At 37.5% G+C, this 26,226-nt stretch overlaps 2 protein-coding genes across 3 annotated transcripts in view; one reads left to right on the forward strand and one right to left on the reverse strand.

Moving 5' to 3' along the window:
- The window catches only part of LOC117337659 (protein disulfide-isomerase TMX3-like), a 293,186-nt gene that overhangs the window by 76,391 nt on the left and 190,569 nt on the right, over nucleotides 1–26,226 (forward strand). The window lies entirely within an intron of this gene.
- LOC117337661 lies at nucleotides 21,264–26,073 on the reverse strand. Of its 2 annotated transcripts, none has more exons than XM_033898753.1 (3): nucleotides 25,027–26,073; nucleotides 24,588–24,695; nucleotides 21,264–21,902 (listed from the first exon to the last, which is right to left on the reverse strand). In XM_033898753.1, exons 1-3 carry the CDS (start codon nucleotides 25,117–25,119, stop codon nucleotides 21,753–21,755), a joined length of 351 nt encoding a protein of 116 aa, XP_033754644.1. In that variant the 5' UTR covers nucleotides 25,120–26,073; the 3' UTR covers nucleotides 21,264–21,752. The 2 variants fall into 2 exon arrangements, with proteins under 2 accessions (XP_033754644.1, XP_033754645.1); XM_033898754.1 differs by having other exon boundaries at nucleotides 24,588–24,689; nucleotides 25,021–26,073.

A 26,226-nucleotide genomic window follows, 5' to 3' on the forward strand; every position in this document is an offset into this window, starting at 1 on the left:
TGTCAGTAAAGTCAGGTTTAACTGTGTGGGAAGGTTATATCGGATGTCCTAATTCAGGTGTGGGTTATAACAGATGTCCTAAGTCAGGTGTGGGTTATAACTGATGTCCTAAGTCAGGTGTGGGTTATAACAGTTGTCCTAAGTCAGGTGTGGGTTATAACAGATGTCCTAATTCAGGTGTGGGTTATAACAGATGTCCTAAGTCAGGTGTGTGTTATAACAGATGTCCTAAGTCAGGTGTGGGTTATAACAGATGTCCTAAGTCAGGTGTGTGTTATAACAGTTGTCCTAAGTCAGGTGTGGGTTATAACAGATGTCCTAAGTCAGGTGTGGGTTATAACAGATGTCCTATGTTAGGTGTGGGTTATAACAGATGTCCTAAGTCAGGTGTGGGTTATAACAGATGTCCTAAGTCAGGTGTGGGTTATAACAGATGTCCTAAGTCAGGTGTGGGTTATAACAGATGTCCTAAGTCAGGTGTGGGTTATAACTGATGTCCTAAGTCAGGTGTGGGTTATAACAGTTGTCCTAAGTCAGGTGTGGGTTATAACAGATGTCCTAAGTCAGGTGTGGGTTATATCAGATGTCCTAAGTCAGGTGTGGGTTATATCAGATGTCCTAAGTCAGATGTGGGTTATAACAGATGTCCTAAGTCAGGTGTAGGTTATAACAGATGTCCTAAGTCAGGTGTGGGTTATAACAGATGTCCTAAGTCAGGTGTGGGTTATAACAGATGTCCTAAGTCAGGTGTGGGTTATAACAGATGTCCTAAGTCAGGTGTGGGTTATAACAGATGTCCTAAGTCAGGTGTGGGTTATAACAGATGTCCTAAGTCAGGTGATGGTTATAACAGATGTCCTAAGTCAGGTGTGGGTTATAACAGATGTCCTTAGTCAGGTGTGGGTTATAACAGATGTCCTAAGTCAGGTGTGGGTTATAACAGATGTCCTAAGTCAGGTGATGGTTATAACAGATGTCCTAAGTCAGGTGTGGGTTATATCAGATGTCCTAAGTCAGGTGTGGGTTATATCAGATGTCCTAAGTCAGGTGTGGGTTATAACAGATGTCCTAAGTCAGGTGTGGGTTATATCAGATGTCCTAAGTCAGGTGTGGGTTATATCAGATGTCCTAAGTCAGGTGTGGGTTATATCAGATGTCCTAAGTCAGGTGTGGGTTATAACAGATGTCCTAAGTCAGGTGTGGGTTATAACAGATGTCCTAAGTCAGGTGTGGGTTATAACAGATGTCCTTAGTCAGGTGTGGGTTATAACAGATGTCCTAAGTCAGGTGTGGGTTATAACAGATGTCCTAAGTCAGGTGTGGGTTATAACAGATGTCCTAAGTCAGGTGTGGGTTATAACAGATGTCCTAAGTCAGGTGTGGGTTATAACAGATGTCCTAAGTCAGGTGTGGGTTATATCAGATGTCCTAAGTCAGGTGTGGGTTATAACAGATGTCCTAAGTCAGGTGTGGGTTATAACAGATGTCCTAAGTCAGGTGTGGGTTATAACAGATGTCCTAAGTCAGGTGTGGGTTATATCAGATGTCAGTTAAGTCAGGTGATGGTTATAACAGATGTCCTAAGTCAGGTGTGGGTTATATCAGATGTCCTAAGTCAGGTGTGGGTTTTAACAGATGTCCTAAGTCAGGTGTGGGTTATAACAGATGTCCTAAGTCAGGTGTGGGTTATAACAGATGTCCTAAGTCAGGTGTGGGTTATAACAGATGTCCTAAGTCAGGTGTGGGTTATAACAGATGTCCTAAGTCAGGTGTGGGTTATAACAGATGTCCTAAGTCAGGTGTGGGTTATAACAGATGTCAATCATTTTAGTCATCTAGGAGTCAGTTAAGTTAGGTTTCACTCTGAGGGTAGGTTCGTTAGGTTTCACTCTGAGGGTAGGTTCAGCCATTTTTGTTATACATTCCAGCTGAACAATACATTTTGTATGAAGTTGTTATTTTGTGTTGGCACTGTGTCCTATCTTCCTCGGGATTTGTGACAGATGATATTTATCTGATAAAGTGTTATCATTGCCTGTTGTCATTAAATGTAATTGAATTAAAAATGTATAAATCTGCCAGGACACTTGAAGTAGATTGATTTAAGAAGAGGTTATAAGACTGTAGTTTTCCATATACAACATTAATACCCCAATAAATCTGCCAGTTTGTGATTGTCACTTACTGGCAATGTGAGCACTTAATGTAACCTGAAGCTTATTGAGCTGCAAGGTTACAATTACAGTTTTTTTTTATATATTTGTTTCTTTTAATGATAATGTTGATGTATGTATAATTTCAATATTGTGATAGTGTTATTTAATCTAGTAATTGACTTCAGGGTCATATTTCACGGTTACTTTGTCGTTAATGTATTATTAGTTTATTACATTTCAAAAGTTGTGTTTTTATTCATTGTAAACTGATAAATAATAGAATTATTGTGTTTATCTTTTTTTAACCTATGTCATAATCCTTACGTTATACAATAGCTACAGAAATTCAGTGTTTAATTTCACTAAATTCATTTCTATGCCTCCACTGGGGATCAAGCTTGATACCACTGCCTTATTACAAGTCTTATACTCAACTAATGGAGCTAAAAAAAGAAGCTGAGCAGCATTTACCAGGGTTACATTTCGAGGCCAGAGATTAATATTCCTATTCATTTGTTCCTTTTTTCAGCTTTAGTCATTTTTTGCCTTTTGCCTTTTTCGCACTCAAAACTTAAGTGCGCTCTAATTCCTGTCTGCACTCTATCACTTTTTGTGAGAACTTTCCTTCACCACTTAATATGATATGAAACACTCATAAAATGCTTTCTCCTGAAAAAAAGATTTCCAATTGAACATAGGCCTAGTTGGAGTACAACTTGTTAGAGTAATTGGCGTTGTGAACACTGATCCATATAAGATGTTTTGGACTGTGACACCAAGAAAATGAAAGAACAATTTGTGATGTATATATGAGAGATAACTCCCCTATATGTGATAAAAAGAAAAACCACAGTATTGTGTTGTTATTTCCATGGTAAGGTAATTATTCTTCAATAATCTAATATTTTTAATATTCTATTGCTGAAAGAAAGACTATATGATTTCATTCCTGACATTTTTTTTTCTTCTTGAATATTAAAATTTCCATATTTCTGTGAGGTAAAAATGCTACCAATAATAAAATTGTGGCATTTTTTCATCTTCATTCTGAAATTATTGCTTTTATTGAAAAATTACATGTTTTCCAAAAATCCAGAAAGGCGTAGTCATTATTTTGCAACAAAGCAAATGGTGGCACAAAGATCACCCATATCAATTTTTATGACAAAATATTTTCACAAACGAAATTTTCAGAGACTCGAGTTGATTGTTATGTGTAACCTATTAAGTGGGTTTATAATTGTATGACTACACGGCTATAAGACTTTATAATGTGTTGGCATAACTGTATGTCAGAATCTCACCAAACATTGATCAATGCACCTGAAAACTCTTGGGAAAGTCTTTAAATTTAGGGACTCAAAGTCTGTATGAACCATGTACCTTGGAAAATGTTGCAGCTGTTAAAAAGGCTGTTCATTCATACAGATTTGCATTTAGTATATGTTAGCTTCTATGCAACACGTATAAGTAAATTTAGCACAAACCCTGTTTTCCTATTTAGTATGATAGTAAACTTTAGTATAAACCTCTTTTCCCTATGGAGTACAGCAGTAACTAACTGTGGACATTTTTCTCAGTACCTCTTTCTAAGTAGTAACTTTTAGTGTATATAATTCCCATTCATTAAGTAGCTCTTACTAAGTAGTAACTTTTAGTGAATATAATTCCCATTCATTAAGTACCTCTTGTTAGTCCCTACCGCTGAAACTGGGTGGACTAAAGGTTCCCTCTCTGTCTGTTTCGTATGTAATGCCAAAGCTTGTCAGTGGACTAGATTCTTGAGGGATTTCATATAAACTTCACACTATGATAAAGGATCATAATGTCTTGGACAAGTGTGAGTTTCAGGGTTTTTGGGTCAAGGTCAAGGTCACTTACTATTTTTATTGGGGGCTGGTAGGGGACATTTATTGCTTTAGCAATACCCAGTATGCATATTATGTTAATTTTAGTTCATATTTTCATCCACTGCTATATTATAAGTTGACTTTTACTATAAACTGCTTTTCCCTTCTAAATTGCATTTTCAATTCACTATAGATCCTGAATACTTGTAACTCGTGGTATTTCTTTAACACTAAGTAACTGTGCAGACACTTGTATTTTGTGGGAATGTTTGTATCATAGAAACTGCAGGAATCTATTTCTTCAGTAAGTAATTCATCTCTGTAATACTTACAAACATTCTCAGGCTGTTAACATTTACTAAGAAATGGACACCAGGTTGCTTGATCCTGATGTAACCACAAAAATAATTAGCTACACATTTATAAAATTATGGTAACGAGTAATGCATGCAGTTTGCACATTGTTGGCGTTGCTTACAGCACACTCTTAATGATCCATAATATTGCTTTAATGTATCCTTCATACATACGGCCTCGCGTGATGCAGCAATTATAGACTGCTGCATTTAATGTGTGTTAATTGCAAGTTAAAAAAATGTAGACAAGTAATAATGCGATAGGTACAATTGGTCACGTTTTGAGCGATACAGTTTCCATGCAGGATAATATAGTTATATTATCTATGTTGTTAATATTACCTGTTAATTGATCAGAGGAGGAATTTCTACTGATCAACACATGGATACGCCTATGTCTATGCATTCCTACTTATGTAACAGTTAAAAATGTACTTCTGATATCGGTCCTTTCTGCAGTTCAGTACGTTCGACGTTACCTGATGGATTGTAGATCCATCAGACTGTCTGTTTGTTAGACAGTTTTGTTATCTGCTTGTCTCCAGTTAGAATTGGTACTACCTCCTTGAACAGCAAGTGAACTTATGTCATGTTACAATGTCCATCTTCCATCCATTATCCATCGTCTGTCTGTTCAGCATCAATTTTTTTAGTAACAATTTTTTGCTTTACCTGACACATTTTGTCAAATTTATCCAAAAACCTAAGAAGGGGTAGGTGGAGTATTCAGGCCATTTCTACATTGCATAGTTCTCAGTGTATTTGAAATTCTCCATTTCTAAGGAAGGTATAGTGGTCTTATTATTGAAGATATTCACATTGATTGTTATTTGTCTTCAGGTTTCAAGCAATTTCGCATAAGTGTTACAAAACACCAGCCATTGAATTCAGCAGTAAAAGTAACAGACAGAACAATTCAGGTACAGACAAGTATTCTCTGAAATTTGGCAAACAGCTGAGTTATGTTTACTGAGTAGCATCAAATGTGGACGGAGTATGTGTCGTATTGTCACAATGATGTTATTAGTTCAAATGCCAAGTCTACATGTTAGCAGTAGCAGACATCCTGTCGATACATTTGGAGCAGACAGCCTCTGATAATACAGACCACCTCAGAGACTATGACAGGGATCACAGCTATAGATATGATAAATGATTATTAGGGGCAGAAATTAGGAAAGAAGAATTTAGGTATGAGAGATAATCAAGAAGAATTTAAAATAGACCAAACGAAATGGCATGTTAATGAGACGATAATGAAGACTGCCATGCTCTGTGACATGGTATATTATACACACGTTCTCCACACTCCAGGCATGTACAACAGCTAGGTCCCTGTAAAAAGCCTCTGTGAGTCCCACATGGTATAGCCAGTTCATTATGCAATACATGTACCTATGATACAAGCCAGTAACCTCCCACTTTCATGCAGTGTCAATGTGGAATAGTTTGTCTCTTTGCTGGAGTTAAGCTAGAATCTACCAGTAATTTATACTACCTATTTCCAACTGCCACACACGGCCATGATTCCAGGCTTATCAAGATTTTAGTTGCAATTTAATCTGAAACTATTCCCAAAGCAGTCAGCATCAGTATCTCCATTTCTTAATTAAGAGTTCACTGAATTCATATCCACCACTATGATTTGAATATTTTTTTATCTTATCTTTATTTTATAAGATGTCCAGGAATCATCTAATCATTAAACAGTCCCCAAGAGGATGCAAATATGTTGCGACAATGTCATTTAGTAGTGCTATATATGAATCACAGTTGGCAAAATCTCACTCAACTTATTCCAACAATTGTCTGAAAATCCAGTCATCTCGGCAATGACTTGTAAGTCTAGTAAGGAGGCCTAGTGAAAGACCTAATTAAAATCTATTTCAATAATACTAAGATTAAATTGCTGCTTAAACATCTAGGGATTTTCTAATAATTTCAACAACTTTGACGAACCTTGGAGCCAGAAAATGTGGGTACATTATATCCCTGTTTTAATCTTTTTTTATGACATACCGTCCAATGACCCTCGTGTGTATCTGTTAAATGACGTGTGACTATAAATGTTCCCCGGGATATACATCACCTGTTACGAAAGGTATCACAGTACAATTTATTTATAATGCTCTGAGGAATCGCCCACCTGAGGATGCTCGTTTCATTAATGGCCTGATAAAGTCATGTTTTGGTATCTTCTGTGTTACCTTCTAAGAAGTAAGACTTTCTGTAATATCAACAACTTCAGATGTCAATGTTCTTCAGGTGTTGTTCTATGACCACATTGAGCTTGATTTAATTGACTTTTGATGAAGTTATTGATCATTGTTTGTTTTAACATCTTGAATGAGTGATTTAGGTGTGTGTGTGTGAGAGGGATGCTAGCTGTTTTGCATACTGGTGATTTGTCTAGATATCTAGTTTTCTTTAATTTTCTCAATCGTACCTGTCATTTCATTTTACCAGACACTTAATGATCAGAATACTGTCTCTGTGTGGGGCAGATTCAGTTTTTTTTTTAAACCTCTGATAAACTTGTTATGTTACAATAAAGGTTTTGACCCGGAAATTCTTTGAAGTAAAGTGTAAATTACTGAGAAAATAAAACTGGTCAGAATTACGAGTTGTATGTCAGGTTGATGGGTCAGAATTATGTGGGGTATTTCGAGCTGAGAGGCCAGAATTACCAGAATAACAATTTTTATAGCAGCCCAACACCAAGTTTCATTATCTATGATTTTTGAGTGATGAGTTTGGTAAGAGAACTGGGTTATCTTGGAGAAGAATAGTAGCCTATGTCAGATAGAGCGGTAAGATCTCTCAGAGGATAAGCTATTTTGGCTGTGAATTTGAGTGAACAGAAGTCCTCTTTTATCTTATCTGTATATAACTTGTATATTGATGGCTGATGTCTAAGTACATTTCATTGACATGTTTGGCAAATTTTCAGTAGAGTTTTCATGGTAAATATGAAGTAGTAATGAAACAAATGATTGTCACTAGATCATAACGAGTCAATCATTATGGTAATTAGGCCATTATGATAGGTAACACTGATTATGGTAATGAGGCCATTATGATAGGTAACACTGATTATGGTAATGAGGCCATTATGATAGGTAACACTGATTATGGTAATAAATCACTCAAAGTACAGACCATTGTCATATCAAGGGTTGGAGATATTTGTGGTAATTATCTATAGATATTTGTGGTAATTATCTATATATATTTGTGGTAATTATCTATATATATTTGTGGTAATAATCTATATATATTTGTGGTAATAATCTATATATATTTGTGGTAATAATCTATATATATTTGTGGTAATTATCTATATATATTTGTGGTAATTATCTATATATATTTGTGGTAATTATCTATATATATTTGTGGTACATATATAGATATTTGTGGTAATTATGTATATATATTTGTGGTTATTATGTATATATATTTGTGGTAATTATCTATATATATTTGTGGTAATTATCTATAGATATTTGTGGTAATTATCTATATATATTTGTGGTATTAATCTATATATATTTGTGGTAATTATCTATATATATTTGAGGTAATAATCTATATATATTTGTGGTAATCATGTATATATATTTGTGGTAATTATCTATAGATATTTGTGGTAATTATCTATATATATTTGTGGTAATTATCTATATATTTGTGGTAATTATCTATATATATTTGTGGTAATAATCTATAGATATTTGTGGTAATAATCTATAGATATTTGTGGTATTAATCTATATATATTTGTGGTAATTATCTATATATATTTGTGGTAATTATCTATATATATTTGTGGTAATTATCTATATATATTTGTGGTAATAATCTATATATATTTGTGGTAATAATCTATATATATTTGTAGTAATTATCTATATATTTGTGGTAATCTATATATATTTGGTAATAATCTATATATATTTGTGGTAATTATCTATATATATTTGTGGTAATTATCTATATATATTTGTGGTAATTATCTATAGATATTTGTGGTAATAATCTATATATATTTGTGGTAATTATCTATATATATTTGTGGTAATTATCTATATATATTTGTGGTAATTATCTATAGATATTTGTGGTAATTATCTGTATACATTTGTGATAAATATCTATAGATATTTGTGGTAATTATCTACATATATTTGTGGTAATAATCTATATATATTTGAGGTAATAATCTATATATATTTGTGGTAATTATCTATATATATTTGTGGTAATTATCTATAGATATTTGTGGTAATAATCTATATATATTTGTGGTAATTATCTATATATATTTGTGGTAATAATCTATTTATATTTGTTGTAATTGTCTATATATATTTGAGGTAATAATCTATATATATTTGTGGTAATTATCTATATATATTTGTGGTAATCATGTATAGATATTTGTGGTAATGTGACATACATAAAATTTATACACTAGAATCTTTAAATAGATAAGTCATGTTTTATATTATAATTAATTAAAATTTCATGTCTTAATTTCAAGACCAGCTTATTTTCAAGGTTAATGTCGAGACATAGAGTTTTAATTATCAGGTTAATTTCAAAACCAGCTTATTTCCAAGGTTAATGTCAAGACATAGAGTTTTAATTATCAAGTTAATTTTAAGACCAGCTTGTGTTCCAGGTGCTTCCTGTGACTGCATGCCGAGTGTGACTTATTTTCAAACCTTTTATGCCTTTACCCGCTGAAAGCCATTATATTTAAATAAATAATGCTTTCTGTATAAATATGCACTGCTGAAAATAAAATTTAAAGTATTGTTATCCCATTTTAAAGAACTTCAGATGTCATTTCATTAAACACAGTTGATGTAGCCGTCACCTATTGTCACATCCTCAGGGTATTAGTAGGCCTACAAACAGGGCCCTGTTGTTCAAATTTCACAATTTTAAAATCCTGATAAAATCATTTGTGGTAAAACTAACTTGACAGAATTTTATAAACTATAACACTCATTAGTCTATTCCTACCTGCCTATTATACACACACAGGTTTTGTAGTAAGAGAGTATAATGAGATTCTCACTAATCAAGTGATTAAACTAAACACCTTTTTGAACAAAAAGGGCCATGGTAACTTTAAATTACTTATTTTAAAGATATTTTTTTCCTTCCAGAAAAACGTATCTTATTTTCGAGACAGTCTTTTTTTCTGACTGACCAATTATCAAGATTTCATGGTAATTTAGCTACCTATTCTAGTAATGAGACATATTTGATGGTAATGAAGTGACTGCCGTGATGGGGATGTGTTAATGACTCGTAAACCATTGTGATACTGGGACCAGAAATCGTTATGGTAACCACAGATTGTCACGGTAAACAGGAGAACATTTGTATACAGTGAAATGTTAAGTATGTACAATTGTACATGTAATTGATTACAGGTACATATGATTGATGTCTACTAGAACACCTGTAAGTATACACTGAGAATGCAATTAACATGTAGGGAGTAAATATATTCTCATATTATCAAGTCGTTTATTTTTTTGTACATTTTGCTGAGTCGTAAAACATACATTTGATTGTCTTTTCTGATATTTTGCTAATTGTATGTCTCCATTACCTAATGAAAGCAAATATGAGTAAAAAATTTTTTGTCGTTACACAGATTCACAAATAATAGTAATGGACTGTATAGACGGGACATTCCTACCTAATGTTTTGGAATGAGAAGTGGGTTTTAAGTTTAGGGGTAGTACTTAGCATATATATCAGTCATCACATAACATCCATGTGGTAGGTGTGTCATCTTACATAGAAAGTTTTTAAGAATAATTATGGTTAATCAAATAAAAGTATATATATATATGTATTATTTGTTTGTATGAACCTGTTAGATTTAATAGTCAGATCCTGGAGTAAAAGGGGGTCATTATTACTCTGAATGAAATTTTCCATCCCTTGCATTACTGTTTTAATTTCTGATTTGATTTACATGAAATTTGTTATCAAATTATTGCCCTTTGTATAAGTTTGTGTATCAAGAAAAATAAGGTCATTGTTACTATAAACATAATAAATTGAATTACTCTAGGTTTATGATTAAACTATATATGCTATATGGTCAGACTAAATAAAATGTTCTAGGTGTAAGAGATCATTATGCTTAAACTAGGAAACTAGGTCACCTGGACTAAATAAAATGTTCAAGGTTATGTTTAAGATAGGAAATTAAGTCAGCTAGTTTGAATAATTTTTTTAAAGGTTATGCTTAAATTACGTAAGTGGGTCAGACTAAATAAATGTTTAAGGTTATGTTAAAACCAGGTCAGTGAGTTGGACTTAATCAAATGTTCAAAGTTATGCTGAAACTAGGTCAGTGGGTCAGATTAAATCAAATATTTAAATTCATGCTTAAATTAGGTCATTGGGTCAGACTAAATCAAATGTTCAAAGTTATGATGAAACTAGGTTAGTGAGTCAGATTAAATCAAATGTTTAAAGTTATGTTGAAACTAAGTCAGTGGGTGGGACTAAATCAAATGTTCAAGTTTATGTTTAAACCAGGTCAGTGGGTCGGACTAAATCAAATGTTCAAGTTTATGCTTAAACTAGGTCAGTGGGTCACCTCTTAGTTTAGATGTAAAGATCCTTTGTACTGTGTATTGTTACTATTACATGGAGCAGGACAGGCTTAGCTGTCACAGCACCCATCAACGTTCATTTCACTTAATGTTAAACTCACTACAAAGGGCTAACAAGCATATCAACATTACATCATAACAACCACATCTTCACAGGAATGTAAGGAAACACATGATTGACTGGACTAGTCTCACGTTAACGAAAAAGTTATTTCGCTTGAGCATACGCCAACTCCATGTCTGGGTGCTTAAGTATTGTGAGGGATTAATGGCCGCCATATTTAATGGCTGTAATGTAAATCCTCTTCTGCCATTAACCCATTCCTGGGGCTGAGGTACAAACAGAGCTGTGAATGGGATTCAGTAGAGTTCGTGTTCACTCCGAATGTATGCGGTATTGACGGTCATTATTTTACATTCAAAGCTTTAGTATTACATGAATTACATCTGCCTGCACTTATAACTAATAATTGGGGGATTAAATGTGGAAAAAAAAACAACAACCCAAAACAGGGATTTCAGATAAACAAATGTTGCAAGTCATTTCTCCCCCAGTGAAACACCTTTCTCAGGTTATTCATGTTCGTCAAAATGACCAAAGGACATCTTTATGTACCTCAGACAGAAAGCCAGGAAGCCAAAGTGTTGATTTCGAGACTAATATGAAGAGAGTGTGGTCCAAGCATGTGAAAAGGTTCTATTAATGTTGTCCTCTAAAGTCAATTCCAAGGCTGGGAGTTTCTGAAACCTCTGTATCTGTTTTGCAGTAACTTTCCAGTATGAAGCCCAGCTAGAGCATGTGCCACTTACATTTCAATGTATTAATCCAAGAATTCCCATTTCCGCACTCTCTTATCACGGAGGATTTATGCAGAAGTTATGACTGATTTTTAAGCTCGTGTCAAAGATTGGCTTTTATGTGACATAATGATCACTATATCAGCATTTATAACTAAGTATAACACAATTCTTACCATTCCACTTATTTTACCATATTACACCAGAGGCATTGCAAATCACTGCGATGTCCCTTATCATAGTTAAATATCTTTGACTCATGATACATGTAATTTTTCTGGATTTTTTCTATTCATCATGATTAGAAAGTTACAGTGTGTTGCTTCATCCAAAATGTCCATGAGACACTTCATTTTATTGGTTGATTGTTCAACCTACAACCAATCAGAGATGAGGATACTACTTTCACAAATCATTTAATAGTGGAGGAAAGAGAACTGAAAATCATTGATGATCTAGCTGCCAAACTTAAGATTTGTTTTGTGGAAAAAGCACTTTAGGTTACCATGTTTGACGGCAAGGTTCTTATGGTTTTATACTTAAAGCATATAGTTTCCTTTACCTTTCATTTAATATATATATTTTATAATAAAGGTTATCAAATCGTGATACTATTGTTTAATGTGTATGAGATCATGGTCAAAGTGTATCATGACAGCTCTACTGCACGCTGCAGTACCTAGCAATTTACGCAGTTAACAGCAGCAAATCTAAATTTTTTGTATGTGCATGCATTAATTAATTCCTTGATATGTAATCAAAGTTCTTTTGATATGATGAGTAAATTGTTCAATGGAAATGTAGCTAGACTAATATTTTTTCAACTTATAGAGATACATATTTTTATATATCAACATCAGGGATGGTCGGAATTATGGGAAATTCATAACAGGTGTTAAGAGACAAAAATAACTTGCCAAGTGAAAGTTACAAATTGTTTTTTTTTGGTAATTTGTCTTTGAACTTTTTCTGACCTTTTCTTTTTTAGGTTTTGAAGGTTTTTGGTCTGCTATGACCCCTGTGACCTTTACAGCTCAATGGGAGGCATTCTGGGTGTAAAACCCTACATAACCTGATCATAACAGTTGTGGGGTTGGCTGTCAGGGTCTAAACACTGTGTTTTACTGGAGTTTTATCACTGATAGCACTATAACGAGGTACAGAAACATCAAATTTACATGTTCTACTTGTCAGATATATGACATTTATTGAAAGGAACAATGAACTTAGAAACTGACCAAAACCAGATTGTAGCCAGAAATCAAAATGGTCCATAAAGTGGATGTTTTTATTCTCTTATTTTTGTGCATGGACAAGAGTATTATCCTCTCTCTGACATTGATTTGATGTTCTTTGAAAGTTAGAAAAGTAGGGTATGAAATAGCAAACTGGTAAGAAATCATTGTGCAACAGGTAGGAGGAGACACAGGTAAGAGGAGGGCTACAAACATTGTACAGGTAGGTGAAGGGACAGGTAGGAGGAGGGCTACAAACATTGTACAGGTAGGTGAAGGGACAGGTAGGAGGAGGGCTACAAACATTGTACAGGTAGGTGAAGGGACAGGTAGGAGGAGGGCTACAAACATTGTACTACAGGTAGAGGAGGGACAGGTAGGAGGAGGGCTACAAACATTGTACAGCTAGGGGAGGGACAGGTAGGAGGAGGGACAGGTAGGAGGGACAGGTAGGAGGAGGGACAGGTAGGAGGAGAGACAGGTAGGAGGAGGGCTACAAACATTGTACAGGTAGGGGATGGACAGGTAGGCGGAGGGCTACAAACATTGTACAGGTAGGTGAGGGACAGGTAGGAGGAGGGCTACAAACATTGTACAGGTAGGTGAGGGACAGGTAGGAGGAGGGCTACAAACATTGTACAGGTAGAGGAGGGGCAGATAGGAGGAGGGCTACAAACATTGTACAGGAAGGGGAGGGACAGGTAGGAGGAGGTCTACAAACATTGTACAGGTAGGGGAGGGACAGGAAGGGGAGGGACAGGAAGGAGGAGGGCTACAAACATTGTACAGGTAGAGGAGGGGCAGATAGGAGGAGGGACAGGTAGGAGGAGGGACAGGTAGGAGGAGGTCTACAAACATTGTACAAGTAGAGGAGGGGCAGATAGGAGGAGGGACAGGTAGGAGGAGGGACAGGTAGGAGGAGGCTACAAACATTGTACAGATAGGAGAGGGACAGGTAGGAGGAGGGCTACAAACATTGTACAGGTAGGGGAGAGACAGGTAGGAACAGGGACAGGTAGGAGGAGGGACAGGTAGGAGGAGGGACAGGTAGGAGGAGGGCTACAAACATTGTACAGATAGGAGAGGGACAGGTAGGAGGAGGGCTACAAACATTGTACAGGTAGAGGAGGGGTAGATAGGAGGAGGGCTACAAACATTGTACAGGAAGGGGAGGGACAGGTAGGAGGAGGTCTACAAACATTGTACAGGTAGAGGAGGGGTAGATAGGAGGAGGGCTACAAACATTGTACAGGAAGGGGAGGGACAGGTAGGAGGAGGTCTACAAACATTGTACAGGTAGGGGAGGGACAGGTAGGAGGAGGGCTACAAACATTGTACAGGTAGGGGTGGGACAGGAAGGGGAGGGACAGGAAGGGGAGGGACAGGAAGGGGAGGGACAGGAAGGGGAGGGACAGGAAGGGGAGGGACAGGTAGGAGGAGGGCTACAAACATTGTACAGGTAGGGGAGAGACAGGTAGAAGGGGGGGGGGGGGGTGCAAACATTGTACAGGTAGGGGAGGGACAGGTAGGGGGATGGCTTTAAGAAACATTCTAGGTGAAGGGAAGGTAGGGGGATGGCTTTAAGAAACAGGTGAAGGGACAGGTAGAAGTAAAAGACTTACTTGGTGTCAGTCCTCATTGAGTGAACAGACATAGAACAGAAGTACCTGATAATTTAAAATCTTGAAAATAAGGCAAGGAAAGATTGAATACAAGGAGGTCTTGGAAATAAATTGTGAACTTTTACCATGTTGTTGGCCCGGATTGTATAATAAAACCTCTTTATTATATACATTTATATTTTGTGGTAATGAATAATTTAATGATTTGTTAAGCGTGAATGCCTTCAGCTTGGTATGTCAAGTATTTAGACACAACTCTAATTTGTAAATCGTTCTGGGGAAATCTACTGCAGTCGGCGTGCAGCTCTAATCATCTTGAATATAATCCAGTCTAGAAAAGAATCCATGGAATTGTTACCAAAACATAATAAAAGCCACTGCTTATTGTCAATGTTTCAGGTTATTTTTCCTCCTTGAGAGACACCTAGTGTTAGCAGTATTGGCACAGAAACTGAATGCAAATGTTGTTTTATCGAAGCTTTGCTATGGTTCTGTCAGAACTGCAGTCACGGTAAAAAGGTATTTAATTTGGTCTGACAGAAATAGGTTTTATTTCAAGGTAAAGCTAATAGATACACTCCTTGTCTACCTGTACCTGACAGACGATACACACAGAGTTTCAGAGCCAGTCTGTCCTTCCATTTGTAACAACCGAGTTTCTTCAGATTCTGTGTGTATTAGGATAAGACCGACTTATAATTTGATTTCATTGCAACATAAATGTTTGGATATGGATGATTCACCAGGAATCCCATTTCTATGTCCGATATACAGATCCTCCAATACGCCAACTTTCTTCTTGTTTTTCTAGTTAAATGTTTTCTGTGTCTGATAGAATGATGGAGTTTTGTGATCTAATTTTCTGATTATCTGTAAGGAGCATGTAAACGATAACACTCTTCATGAGGTTTTCGTAGTAACATGTTGATGTAGGTCTTAAAGGCCTGGGATTCTTACCGTCTGTACGTCCTGTTTTATATTTGTCAGGGCAGATGTGTTAGTCTGGAGAGTTTGTATGTAGACCTGAATGTATGTTTGTATGTAAAGTAGACCTGAATGTATGTGTATGATTATAGAAAGAACAAACCAAGTTATTAATAATTGTGATGCCATAGATATAGTATAGACAGAAAAAGATTCTATGTTTACAGAGAAGAATTGAATATCATTATGACTGCCACTTGCCATTCTTACATAAGATGTTAGGATTCATTTGAGTTTATTAAGAAGAATAAACTGTTAATTATTTAGTCAGCTCAATCTCACTATTGTCTGTGTTTAAAGGTTTGTTGTGAGTGTATATGTCTGACCTTTCAAGGTCACAAGGGTCAAATCTGTTGAAATATTCAAAAGGACTTTTTCTCAATAACCAAAAGACCTAGGGTCATAATATTGGGCAAGTATGATGTATTTGAGATTGCTAAGGTTGGATGAAATCAATTTGACTTGAAGTGAACAACATTCGGCAATCCTACGATTCTGATTTGCCTGAGAGCAACTTCTAGTTAGCTCACCTGCCCGTCCGGCCGGTGTCAACTTTTCCATTTAAGCAACTTCTTCTCAATAACCAAAAGGCCCAGAGACCTAATATTGGGCCTGTAGCATGCTGGGGTGAAGGGCTACCAAGTTTTTTCAAATGAATAAAGTTGACCTTCATTCAAGGTCACAGGGGTCAAATATGCTAAAATCTTTAAATGACTTCTTCTTGTTAACCAAAAGGCCCAGAGACCCAATATTAGGTCTGTAGCATGCTGGAATGAAGGGCTACCAAGTCTGTTCAAATGGATGACCTTGACCTTCATCCAAGGTCACAGGGGTCAAATATGCTAAAATCTTCAAACAACTTCTTCTTGATAACCATAAGGCCCAGAGACCCAATATTAGGTCTGTAGCATGCTAGGATGAAGGGCTACCAAGTTTGTTCAAATGGATGACCTTGACCTTCAATTTAGGTCACAGGGGTCAAATATACTTAAATATTTAAATGACTTCTTCTTGATAACCAAAAGGCCTAGAGACCCAATATTAGGTATGTAACATGATGGGATGAAGGGCTACCAAGTCGGTCAAATGGATGGCCTTGACCTTCATTCAAGGTCACAGGGGCCAAATATGCTAAAATATATCATAACTCAGGTGACCGTTAAGGCCCATGGGCCTCTTGTTAGTATGTACTGGGTGATGATCCTGATCTTGTTAGTATATAATCTGTGGTGATCCTTGTATCCTTAATGGATGTGCTCAATTCTGTCCCAAAAGGATTTTTAAGAATTACTCAAACCTTTCTGCACTGTTAATGTAGAAAATTCAGTTCAAGAAAGTATCCACACCTTAAATAGACTAGGAGTGTCTCCAGAGAAAAAATATCATCTGTTGGTTCAAACTTGTCTGTAATCAAGTACAGTAATGTGATGCTGCACTTTAGATGGATGTTTTCAAGAAATTAATTTGTTTTTTTGTCATTGGACATACAATTTGAATGTAATTAATGAGTTTTGGAATAGAGGTCAGTAGAATGTTTATTACAAATATATAGACAACTTTATAATAATACAAACATTCCTGAAACTTGATGTATTGATATGTTTATGGCAGGTCATGATTGTGATAGGTGTAGAAACATTGTTCCGGGTACAATTGTGGTGTCCATGTCTTTGTGTGTTTCCTGAGTACAGCTTTCACAATAACTGTAACACTATATACCATCTGTTTGAAAATAAACCTTTACAAATGTTAGATGTGGTGACATTTTCTTCTGTCTACATTTTTTATTTAGTAAAAATGTAATAGTGCTATATTTCATTTCTGATAGACTTGCACTCACATGCTATATTGTTTATTTAAAGTATTAACCAGTTACAACTGAGAATATTCTGTTTTGTTTGAATTGAATGTATTTGTTTACCTGTAATCGGAGGCATGTGATTTTTATACATCTGTCTGTGATGGAGTCTATTATAGTATTGTCTATCTCAGGTGGGGGATCAACTCTCTTTCTGTCTGGCCTGTAACTTCCTAGCTTAGAGTTCACTGCCATTCATCAGACCTATTATATAAGTCATGGGAATGGGAGATATTTCAAGGCTCTTTCTGGTTTTTGCTCTTTTGCCTAAATTCACCAATCTTGTTGTGCTTATCAATTACCTTGAAAAGGTGGAGAGTTGTATACTGAATTTTGTATTGTATACTGAATATTGTATACTGAATTTTGTGTTGTATACTGAATTTTGTGTTGTATACTGAATTTTGGCCTTGCACCCTTCTATATACTTGGCTATAGATATGGTTGTTTGATTTTTTAGGGATTTGTCTGCCACATAACTTGATTGGTATGTGCTTACACTAATTATAACTCACAGCTGTCCATCATTTATTTTGTTTACCTACAAACAGGTTCTTCACCATTACCATGAGGTTTCCAGTCAGGACATTTGATAGACTTTAACCAACGTATTCATGGTCCCAGCTGTCAAACATTGTAAAAGCTTTGAAGAACTTTTCATGAGTAGCCAATTCAATGGGTATTAAATGTATTATTATGTTTGTTCAGTGGTGTTTGAGGTAAAGGGTTATAAATTATTGTGCGATTAATTCAAGACTAATAAATCCATCAATCCTCTTCATTGGCTGAAGAGCATGTAAGTGATACAGTCCTATTAGGCCTCTTATGATCCTGTTATGATGGCTTTGGGGGAGCTAGAAAGATAAACATCTGGGTTACTCAGATTATGATTATTGTATAAGCTTAAGAAGGTCCGGTGAGCTTATGTTATGGCACGGCGTCTGTCGTCCATCCGTCCGTCCGTCGTCCGTCCGTCCGTCCATCCGTCCGTCGTCCGTCTGTCTGTCAACATTTGCTTCAAATCGCTACTAGTCAAAAAGCTCTTATTGGATTTTTACCAAATTTGGTCAGAAACATCCTTGGCAGAAGGGGATCAGATTTTGCATAAATGGTGACTCTGACCCCCAAGGGGCAGGGCCCAATAGGGGAAATAGAGGTAATTCCTTTAAATCGCTACTAGTCATAAAGTTATGAATGGATTTGAACCCAATTTGGTCAGAAACATCCTTGGGGGAAGGGGAACAGATTTTGCATAAATGGTGACTGACCCCCTAGGGCCAAATGGGCGGGGCCCAATATGGGAAATAGAGGTAATTCTTTTAAATCGCTACTTGTCATACAGATATGAATGGATTTGAACCCAATTTGGTCAGAAACATCCTTGTGGGAAGGGGATCAGATTTTGCATAAATGGTGACTCTGACCCCCAAGGGGCCAAATGGGCCCCATAGGGGAAATAGAGGTAATTCCTTTAAATCACTACTGGTCATAAAGTAATAAATGGATTTGAACCCAGTTTAGTCAGAAACATCCTTGGGGGAAGGGGATGAGGTTTTGCATAAATGGTGACTATGACCCTCGAGGGGCCAAATGGGTGGGGCCCAATAGGGGAAATAGAGGTAATTCCTTTAAATCGCTACTAGTCATAAAGTATTGAATGGATTTGAACCCAATTTGGTCAGAAACATCCTTTGGGGAAGGGGAACTGATTTTGCATAAATGGTGACTCTGACCCCTGAGGGGCCAAAATGGCGGGGCCCCATAGGGGAAATAGAGGTAATTCCTTTAAATCGCTACTTGTCATAAAGTAATAAATGGATTTGAACCCAATTAAGTCAGAAACATCCTTGAGGGAAGGGGAACAGATTTTGCATAAATGGTGACTCTGACCCATGAGGGACCAAAATGGCGGGGCCCCATAGGGGAAATAGAGGTTATTCCTTTATATCGCTACTTGTCATAAAGTTATGAATGGATTTAAACCTAATTTAGTCAGAAATATCCTTGGGGGAAAGGGAACAGATATTGCATAAATGGTCACTCTGACCCCCAAGGGGCCAAAGGAGCGGGGCCGAATAGGGGAAATAGAGGTAATTCCTTTAAATCGCTACTAGTCATAAAGTTATGAATGGATTTGAACCCAATTTGGTCAGAAACATCCTTGGAGGAAGGGGAACAGATTTTGCATAAATGGTGACTCTTGTTTTATGTAGAAGTTGAATTGAAGGTAGTGGAATTATAATATCTGTATATTGCATAAATCTAGTGAGGTGTATTCTTATTGAGTCATGACTTAAGTATGACAGCTGTAGTGAGGTGTATTCTTATTGAGTCGTGACTTAAGTATGACAGCTGTAGTGAGGTGTATTCTTATTGAGTCGTGACTTAAGTATGACAGCTGTAGTGAGGTGTATTCTCATTGAATCATGACTTAAGTATGACAGCTGTAGTGAGGTGTATTCTCATTGAATCGTGACTTAAGTATGACAGCTGTAGTGAGGTGTATTCTCATTGAGTCGTGACTTAAGTATGACAGCTGTAGTTAGGTGTATTCTCATTGAATCGTGACTTAAGTATGACAGCTGTAGTGAGGTGTATTCTCATTGAGTCGTGACTTAAGTATGACAGCTGTAGTGAGGTGTATTCTCATTGAATCGTGACTTAAGTATGACAGCTGTAGTGAGGTGTATTCTCATTGAGTCGTGACTTAAGTATGACAGCTGTAGTGAGGTGTATTCTCATTGAATCATGACTTAAGTATGACAGCTGTAGTGAGGTGTATTCTTATTGAGTCGTGACTTAAGTATGACAGCTGTAGTGAGGTGTATTCTCATTGAGTCATGACTTAAGTATGACAGCTGTAGTGAGGTGTATTCTCATTGAGTCGTGACTTAAGTATGACAGCTGTAGTGATGTGTATTCTCATTGAGTCGTGACTTAAGTATGACATCTGTTGTGAGGTGTATTATCATTGAGTCGTGACTTAAGTATGACATCTGTTGTGAGGTGTATTCTCATTGAGTCGTGACTTAAGTATGACAGCTGTTGTGATGTGTGTTCTCATTGAATCGTGACTTAAGTATGACAGCTGTTGTGAGGTGTATTCTCATTGAATCGTGACTTAAGTATGACAGCTGTAGTGAGGTGTATTCTCATTGAGTCGTGACTTAAGTATGACAGCTGTAGTGAGGTGTATTCTCATTGAGTCGTGACTTAAGTATGACAGCTGTAGTGAGGTGTATTCTCATTGAGTCGTGACTTAAGTATGACAGCTGTTGTGAGGTGTATTCTCATTGAGTCGTGACTTAAGTATGACAGCTGTAGTGAGGTGTATTCTCATTGAGTCGTGACTTAAGTATGACAGCTGTTGTGAGGTGTATTCTCATTGAGTCGTGACTTAAGTATGACATCTGTTGTGAGGTGTATTATCATTGAGTCGTGACTTAAGTATGACATCTGTTGTGATGTGTATTCTCATTGAATCGTGACTTAAGTATGACAGCTGTAGTGAGGTGTATTCTCATTGAGTCGTGACTTAAGTATGACAGCTGTAGTGAGGTGTATTCTCATTGAGTCGTGACTTAAGTATGACAGCTGTTGTGAGGTGTATTCTCATTGAGTCGTGACTTTAGCATGACCGGTCTAGTGAGGTGTATCCTGTTTAGAATGGACCCCCAATAAAAACTGCTGAAGACATACAATTGCCTCTATACATTTATGTAATATCATATGTAATCCATTCAGAACAACTTAACAAGTTTTATATGTTTTATTACACATTAGCAGAGCATTTAAACAAATATAAGGTACCATGATCAAGCAATAACATTCATTGATCAAAGGCAAAAAAGGCAATGTGACAAAATTAAGACACTTTGGAACATCATCTCATGGAACACATATTTTCTAGTGAAGCACCTGTTTTATTACAATCACAAAGTGTACCTGTCTATTTAGGTTTCTGTTCTTACCGCTTGGCAGTTTAGCTCTGGTCCTCATTCAAAGCCATAACAAGACCATGTCTGTGAACACCACTCAAAGGCACAATGACATCATGTCCTTGAGCCTCACACAAGGCCACACAATGAGACCATGTCCCTGAGCCGCACACAAGGCCACACAATGAGACCATGTCCCTAAGCCTCACACAAGGTCACAATGAGGCCATGCCCCTGAGCCTCACACAGGTCACAATGAGGCCATGTCCCTGAGCCTCACACAAGGCTACAATGAGACCATGTCCCTAAGCCTCACACAAGGTCACAATGAGACCCTGTCTCTGAGCCTCACACAAGGCCACAGTGAGACCATGCTCATGAGCCTCACACAAGGTCACAATGAGACCATGTCCCTGAGCCTCACACAAGGCCACAATGAGACCATGTCCCTGAGCCTCACACAGCGTACAAAGAGAACCATGTTGTGAGCCTCACACAAGTGCTGACATATCGCAGACAGTCATGAGCCTCACGCAAGATACAATGAGACCATGCTCATGAGGCCTCACACTAGGGCCACATCGGCGTATGGCTCATGAGTCGATTGAGACATCAACAATGCACAATGAAACCATGTCTCTGAGCTCACCAAGCACACAATTTACTCATGCCCCTGACCTCACCCACAAGTGCTAAGACAATGAGTATGCTCATGACCTCGACTCAAGTACACAATGAAACCATGATCGTGACTTAAGTATGACAGCTGTAGTGAGGTGTATTCTCATTGAGTCGTGACTTAAGTATGACAGCTGTTGTGAGGTGTATTCTCATTGAATCATGACTTAAGTATGACAGCTGTAGTGAGGTGTATTCTCATTGAATCGTGACTTAAGTATGACAGCTGTTGTGATGTGTGTTCTCATTGAATCGTGACTTAAGTATGACAGCAGTATTGAGGTGTATTCTCATTGTGTCGTGACTTAAGTATGACAGCTGTAGTGAGGTGTATTCTCATTGAGTCGTGACTTAAGTATGACATCTGTTGTGATGTGTATTCTCATTGAATCGTGACTTAAGTATGACATCTGTAGTGAGGTGTATTCTCATTGAATCGTGACTTAAGTATGACAGCTGTTGTGAGGTGTATTCTCATTGAGTCGTGACTTAAGTATGACATCTGTTGTGATGTGTATTCTCATTGAATTGTGACTTAAGTATGACAGCAGTATTGAGGTGTATTTTCATTGAGTCGTGACTTAAGTATGACAGCTGTAGTGAGGTGTATTCTCATTGAGTCGTGACTTAAGTATGACAGCTGTAGTGAGGTGTATTCTCATTGAGTCGTGACTTAAGTATGACATCTGTTGTGAGGTGTATTCTCATTGAATCATGAATTAAGTATGACAGCTGTAGTGAGGTGTATTCTCATTGAGTCGTGACTTAAGTATGACATCTGTTGGGAGGTGTATTATCATTGAGTCGTGACTTAAGTATGACAGCTGTTGTGATGTGTATTCTCATTGAATCGTGACTTAAGTATTACAGCTGTAGTAAGGTGTATTCTTATTGAGTCGTGACTTAAGTATGACAGCTGTAGTGAGGTGTATTCTCATTGAGTCGTGACTTAAGTATGACAGCTGTAGTGATGTGTGTTCTCATTGAATCGTGACTTAAGTATGACAGCTGTAGTGAGGTGTATTCTCATTGAGTCGTGACTTAAGTATGACAGCTGTAGTGAGGTGTATTCTCATTGAGTCGTGACTTAAGTATGACATCTGTTGTGATGTGTATTCTCATTGAATCGTGACTTAAGTATGACAGCTGTTGTGAGGTGTATTCTCATTGAGTCGTGACTTAAGTATGACATCTGTTGTGAGGTGTATTATCATTGAGTCGTGACTTAAGTATGACATCTGTTGTGATGTGTATTCTCATTGAATCGTGACTTAAGTATGACAGCTGTAGTGAGGTGTATTCTCATTGAGTCGTGACTTAAGTATGACAGCTGTAGTGAGGTGTATTCTCATTGAGTCGTGACTTAAGTATGACAGCTGTTGTGAGGTGTATTCTCATTGAGTCGTGACTTAAGTATGACCGGTCTAGTGAGGTGTATTCTGTTTAGAATGGACCCCCAATAAAAACTGCTGAAGACATAAAATTGCCTCTATACATTTATGTAATATCATATGTAATCCATTCAGAACAACTTAACAAGTTTTATATGTTTTATTACACATTAGCAGAGCATTTAAACAAATATAAGGTACCATGATCAAGCAATAACATTCATTGATCAAAGGCAAAAAAGGCAATGTGACAAAATTAAGACACTTTGGAACATCATCTCATGGAACACATATTTTCTAGTGAAGCACCTGTTTTATTACAATCACAAAGTGTACCTGTCTATTTAGGTTTCTGTTCTTACCGCTGGGCAGTTTAGCTCTAGTCCTCATTCAAAGCCATAACAAGACCATGTCTGTGAACACCACTCAAAGGCACAATGACATCATGTCCTTGAGCCTCACACAAGGCCACACAATGAGACCATGTCCCTGAGCCGCACACAAGGCCACAATGAGGCCATGCCCCTGAGCCTCACACAAGGTCACAATGAGGCCATGCCCCTGAGCCTCACACAGGTCACAATGAGGCCATGTCCCTGAGCCTCACACAAGGCTACAATGAGACCATGTCCCTAAGCCTCACACAAGGTCACAATGAGACCATGTCTCTGAGCCTCACACAAGGCCACAATGAAACCATGCTCATGAGCCTCACACAAGGCCACAATGAGACCATGTCCCTGAGCCTCACACAAGACTACAATGAGACCATGTCCCTGAGCCTCACACAAGGTCACAATGAGACCATGTCCCTGAGCCTCACACAAGGCCACAATGAGACCATGTCCCTGAGCCTCACACAAGGCTACAATGAGACCATGTCCCTGAGCCTCACACAAGGCTACAATGAGACCATGCCCCTAAGCCTCACACAAGGTCACAATGAGACCATGTCCCTGAGCCTCACACAAGGCCACAATGAGACCATGTCCCTGAGCCTCACACAAGGGCCACAATGAGACCATGCCCCTGAGCCTCACACAAGGCCACAATGAGACCATGCTCATGAGCCTCACACAAGGCCACAATGAGACCATGTCTCTGAGCCTCAAACAAGGTCGCAATGAGACCATGCCCCTGAGCCGCACACAAGGCCACAATGAGACCATGTCCCTGAGCCTCACACAAGGCCACAATGCAATGAGCTCACACAAGAACAATGAGCATGCCAACTGACCTCCCAGACTAATGAACCATGTGCCTGAGCTCCAAAGGTCAAATCAGACCATGTCCTGAGCCTCACACAAGGCCACATATCAGACCATGTCCATGAAGCCTCAACCTACAGGCTACAATGAGACATGCCCTGAGTCCTCACAAAGCACAATTGAGACCATGTCCTACCTCACACCAATCACATCAAGATCAGTCCTGAGCCTACACAATCAGGTCTTGAAACAATAACCATGTCCCTGAGCCTCACACATGTGTCAATGCCATGTCCCTGAGCCTCACACAAGGCCACAATGAGACCATGTCCCTGAGCCTCACACAAGGTCACAATGAGGCCATGTCTCTGAGCCACATTCTCTGCCAGGCCCATTGTAGTTCACATGCTTGCTGTAAGACAGACTTCTGTGCTGTGTAAGAATGCCTGTATGAACCTTTTCATAGTCACCAAAGTTCAAAGGTCACATTCCCATATCATGTTTACCAATTATGCCACAATTCATATCCTTAATGTACAAATGTATACTTCATATTAAAAAAGATGAGTACCTAACTGTATCCAGATAATTATCATATCCAGGCTGCCATTGTATCCAGGAGTCAGTTTATGCAGATTATCAATGTATCCAGTTTGTCATTATATCCAGGATGCATAGGGAAATTTATCCAGAATATTGTATCCAGTAACAGAAATTTGTGCCATTTCATGTCCTGTACCGTGTAAATGGAAAAATCCCACTGCTGTTCAGAAAGAACCAACTGTTGTAGTATACCTATATTTACAATCCAATATCACTGTCAATTGTCAGTTATACCTAGGAAAGAGCTGGATTCAAATCAGTTGTCATTGAAACAAATCAGTTGTCTTTGACATCAATCAGTTGTTCTGGATGCAAATCAATTGTTTTGGACATAAATCAATTGTCTTTGACACAAATTAGTCGTCTTAAAAACAAATCAGTTGTCTTTGACACCAATCAGTTTTGGATACAAATTAATTGTCTTTGACACTTATCCATTGTCCTTGACACTAATCAGTTGTCTTTGACACAAAACAATTGTCTTTTGACACTAGACAATTGTTCTGGATACAATTGTACTATCCTGGATAGAGAGCAGTTGTCTTTGACAAAGATGAGTTGTCTTTGTTTCAAATCAATTGTCTTGAACAAATCTCTGAAATTTGTAGTCCTTGATTGTCGTTGACACACATCAATTGTCTTTGACACAAATCACTTGTTTTTGACACACATCAGTTGTCTTTGACACAAATCACTTGTTTTTGACACACATCAGTTGTCTTTGACACAAATCACTTGTCTTTGACACACATCAGTTGTCTTTGACACAAATCACTTGTTTTTGACACACATCAGTTGCCCCGGATACCATTTTGTTGTCCTGGATGCAGATCATTTCTGGTGGAAACGAATCAATTGACGTAAACACAAATCAGTTCTAGCAGATACAAATCAGTTTT

This window comes from Pecten maximus, chromosome 11 (genome assembly GCF_902652985.1).
Source record: "Pecten maximus chromosome 11, xPecMax1.1, whole genome shotgun sequence".
Lineage (NCBI taxonomy): Eukaryota > Metazoa > Mollusca > Bivalvia > Pectinida > Pectinidae > Pecten > Pecten maximus.

Bases quoted from the DNA above. Each gene is read 5' to 3' on its own strand.
- LOC117337661 (XM_033898753.1), bottom strand. From the start codon at position 25,119: ATGGGCCTGGCAGAGAATGTGGCTCAGAGACATGGCCTCATTGTGACC. The intron at 24,696-25,026 runs GCTCAGGGACAT...GCCTTGTGTGAG, and splicing joins TCATTGTGGCCTTGTGTGAG to GCTCAGGGACATGGTCTCAT. The intron at 21,903-24,587 runs GCTCATGAGCAT...ACGCTGTGTGAG, and splicing joins TCATTGTGGCCTTGTGTGAG to GCTCAGGGACATGGTCTCAT.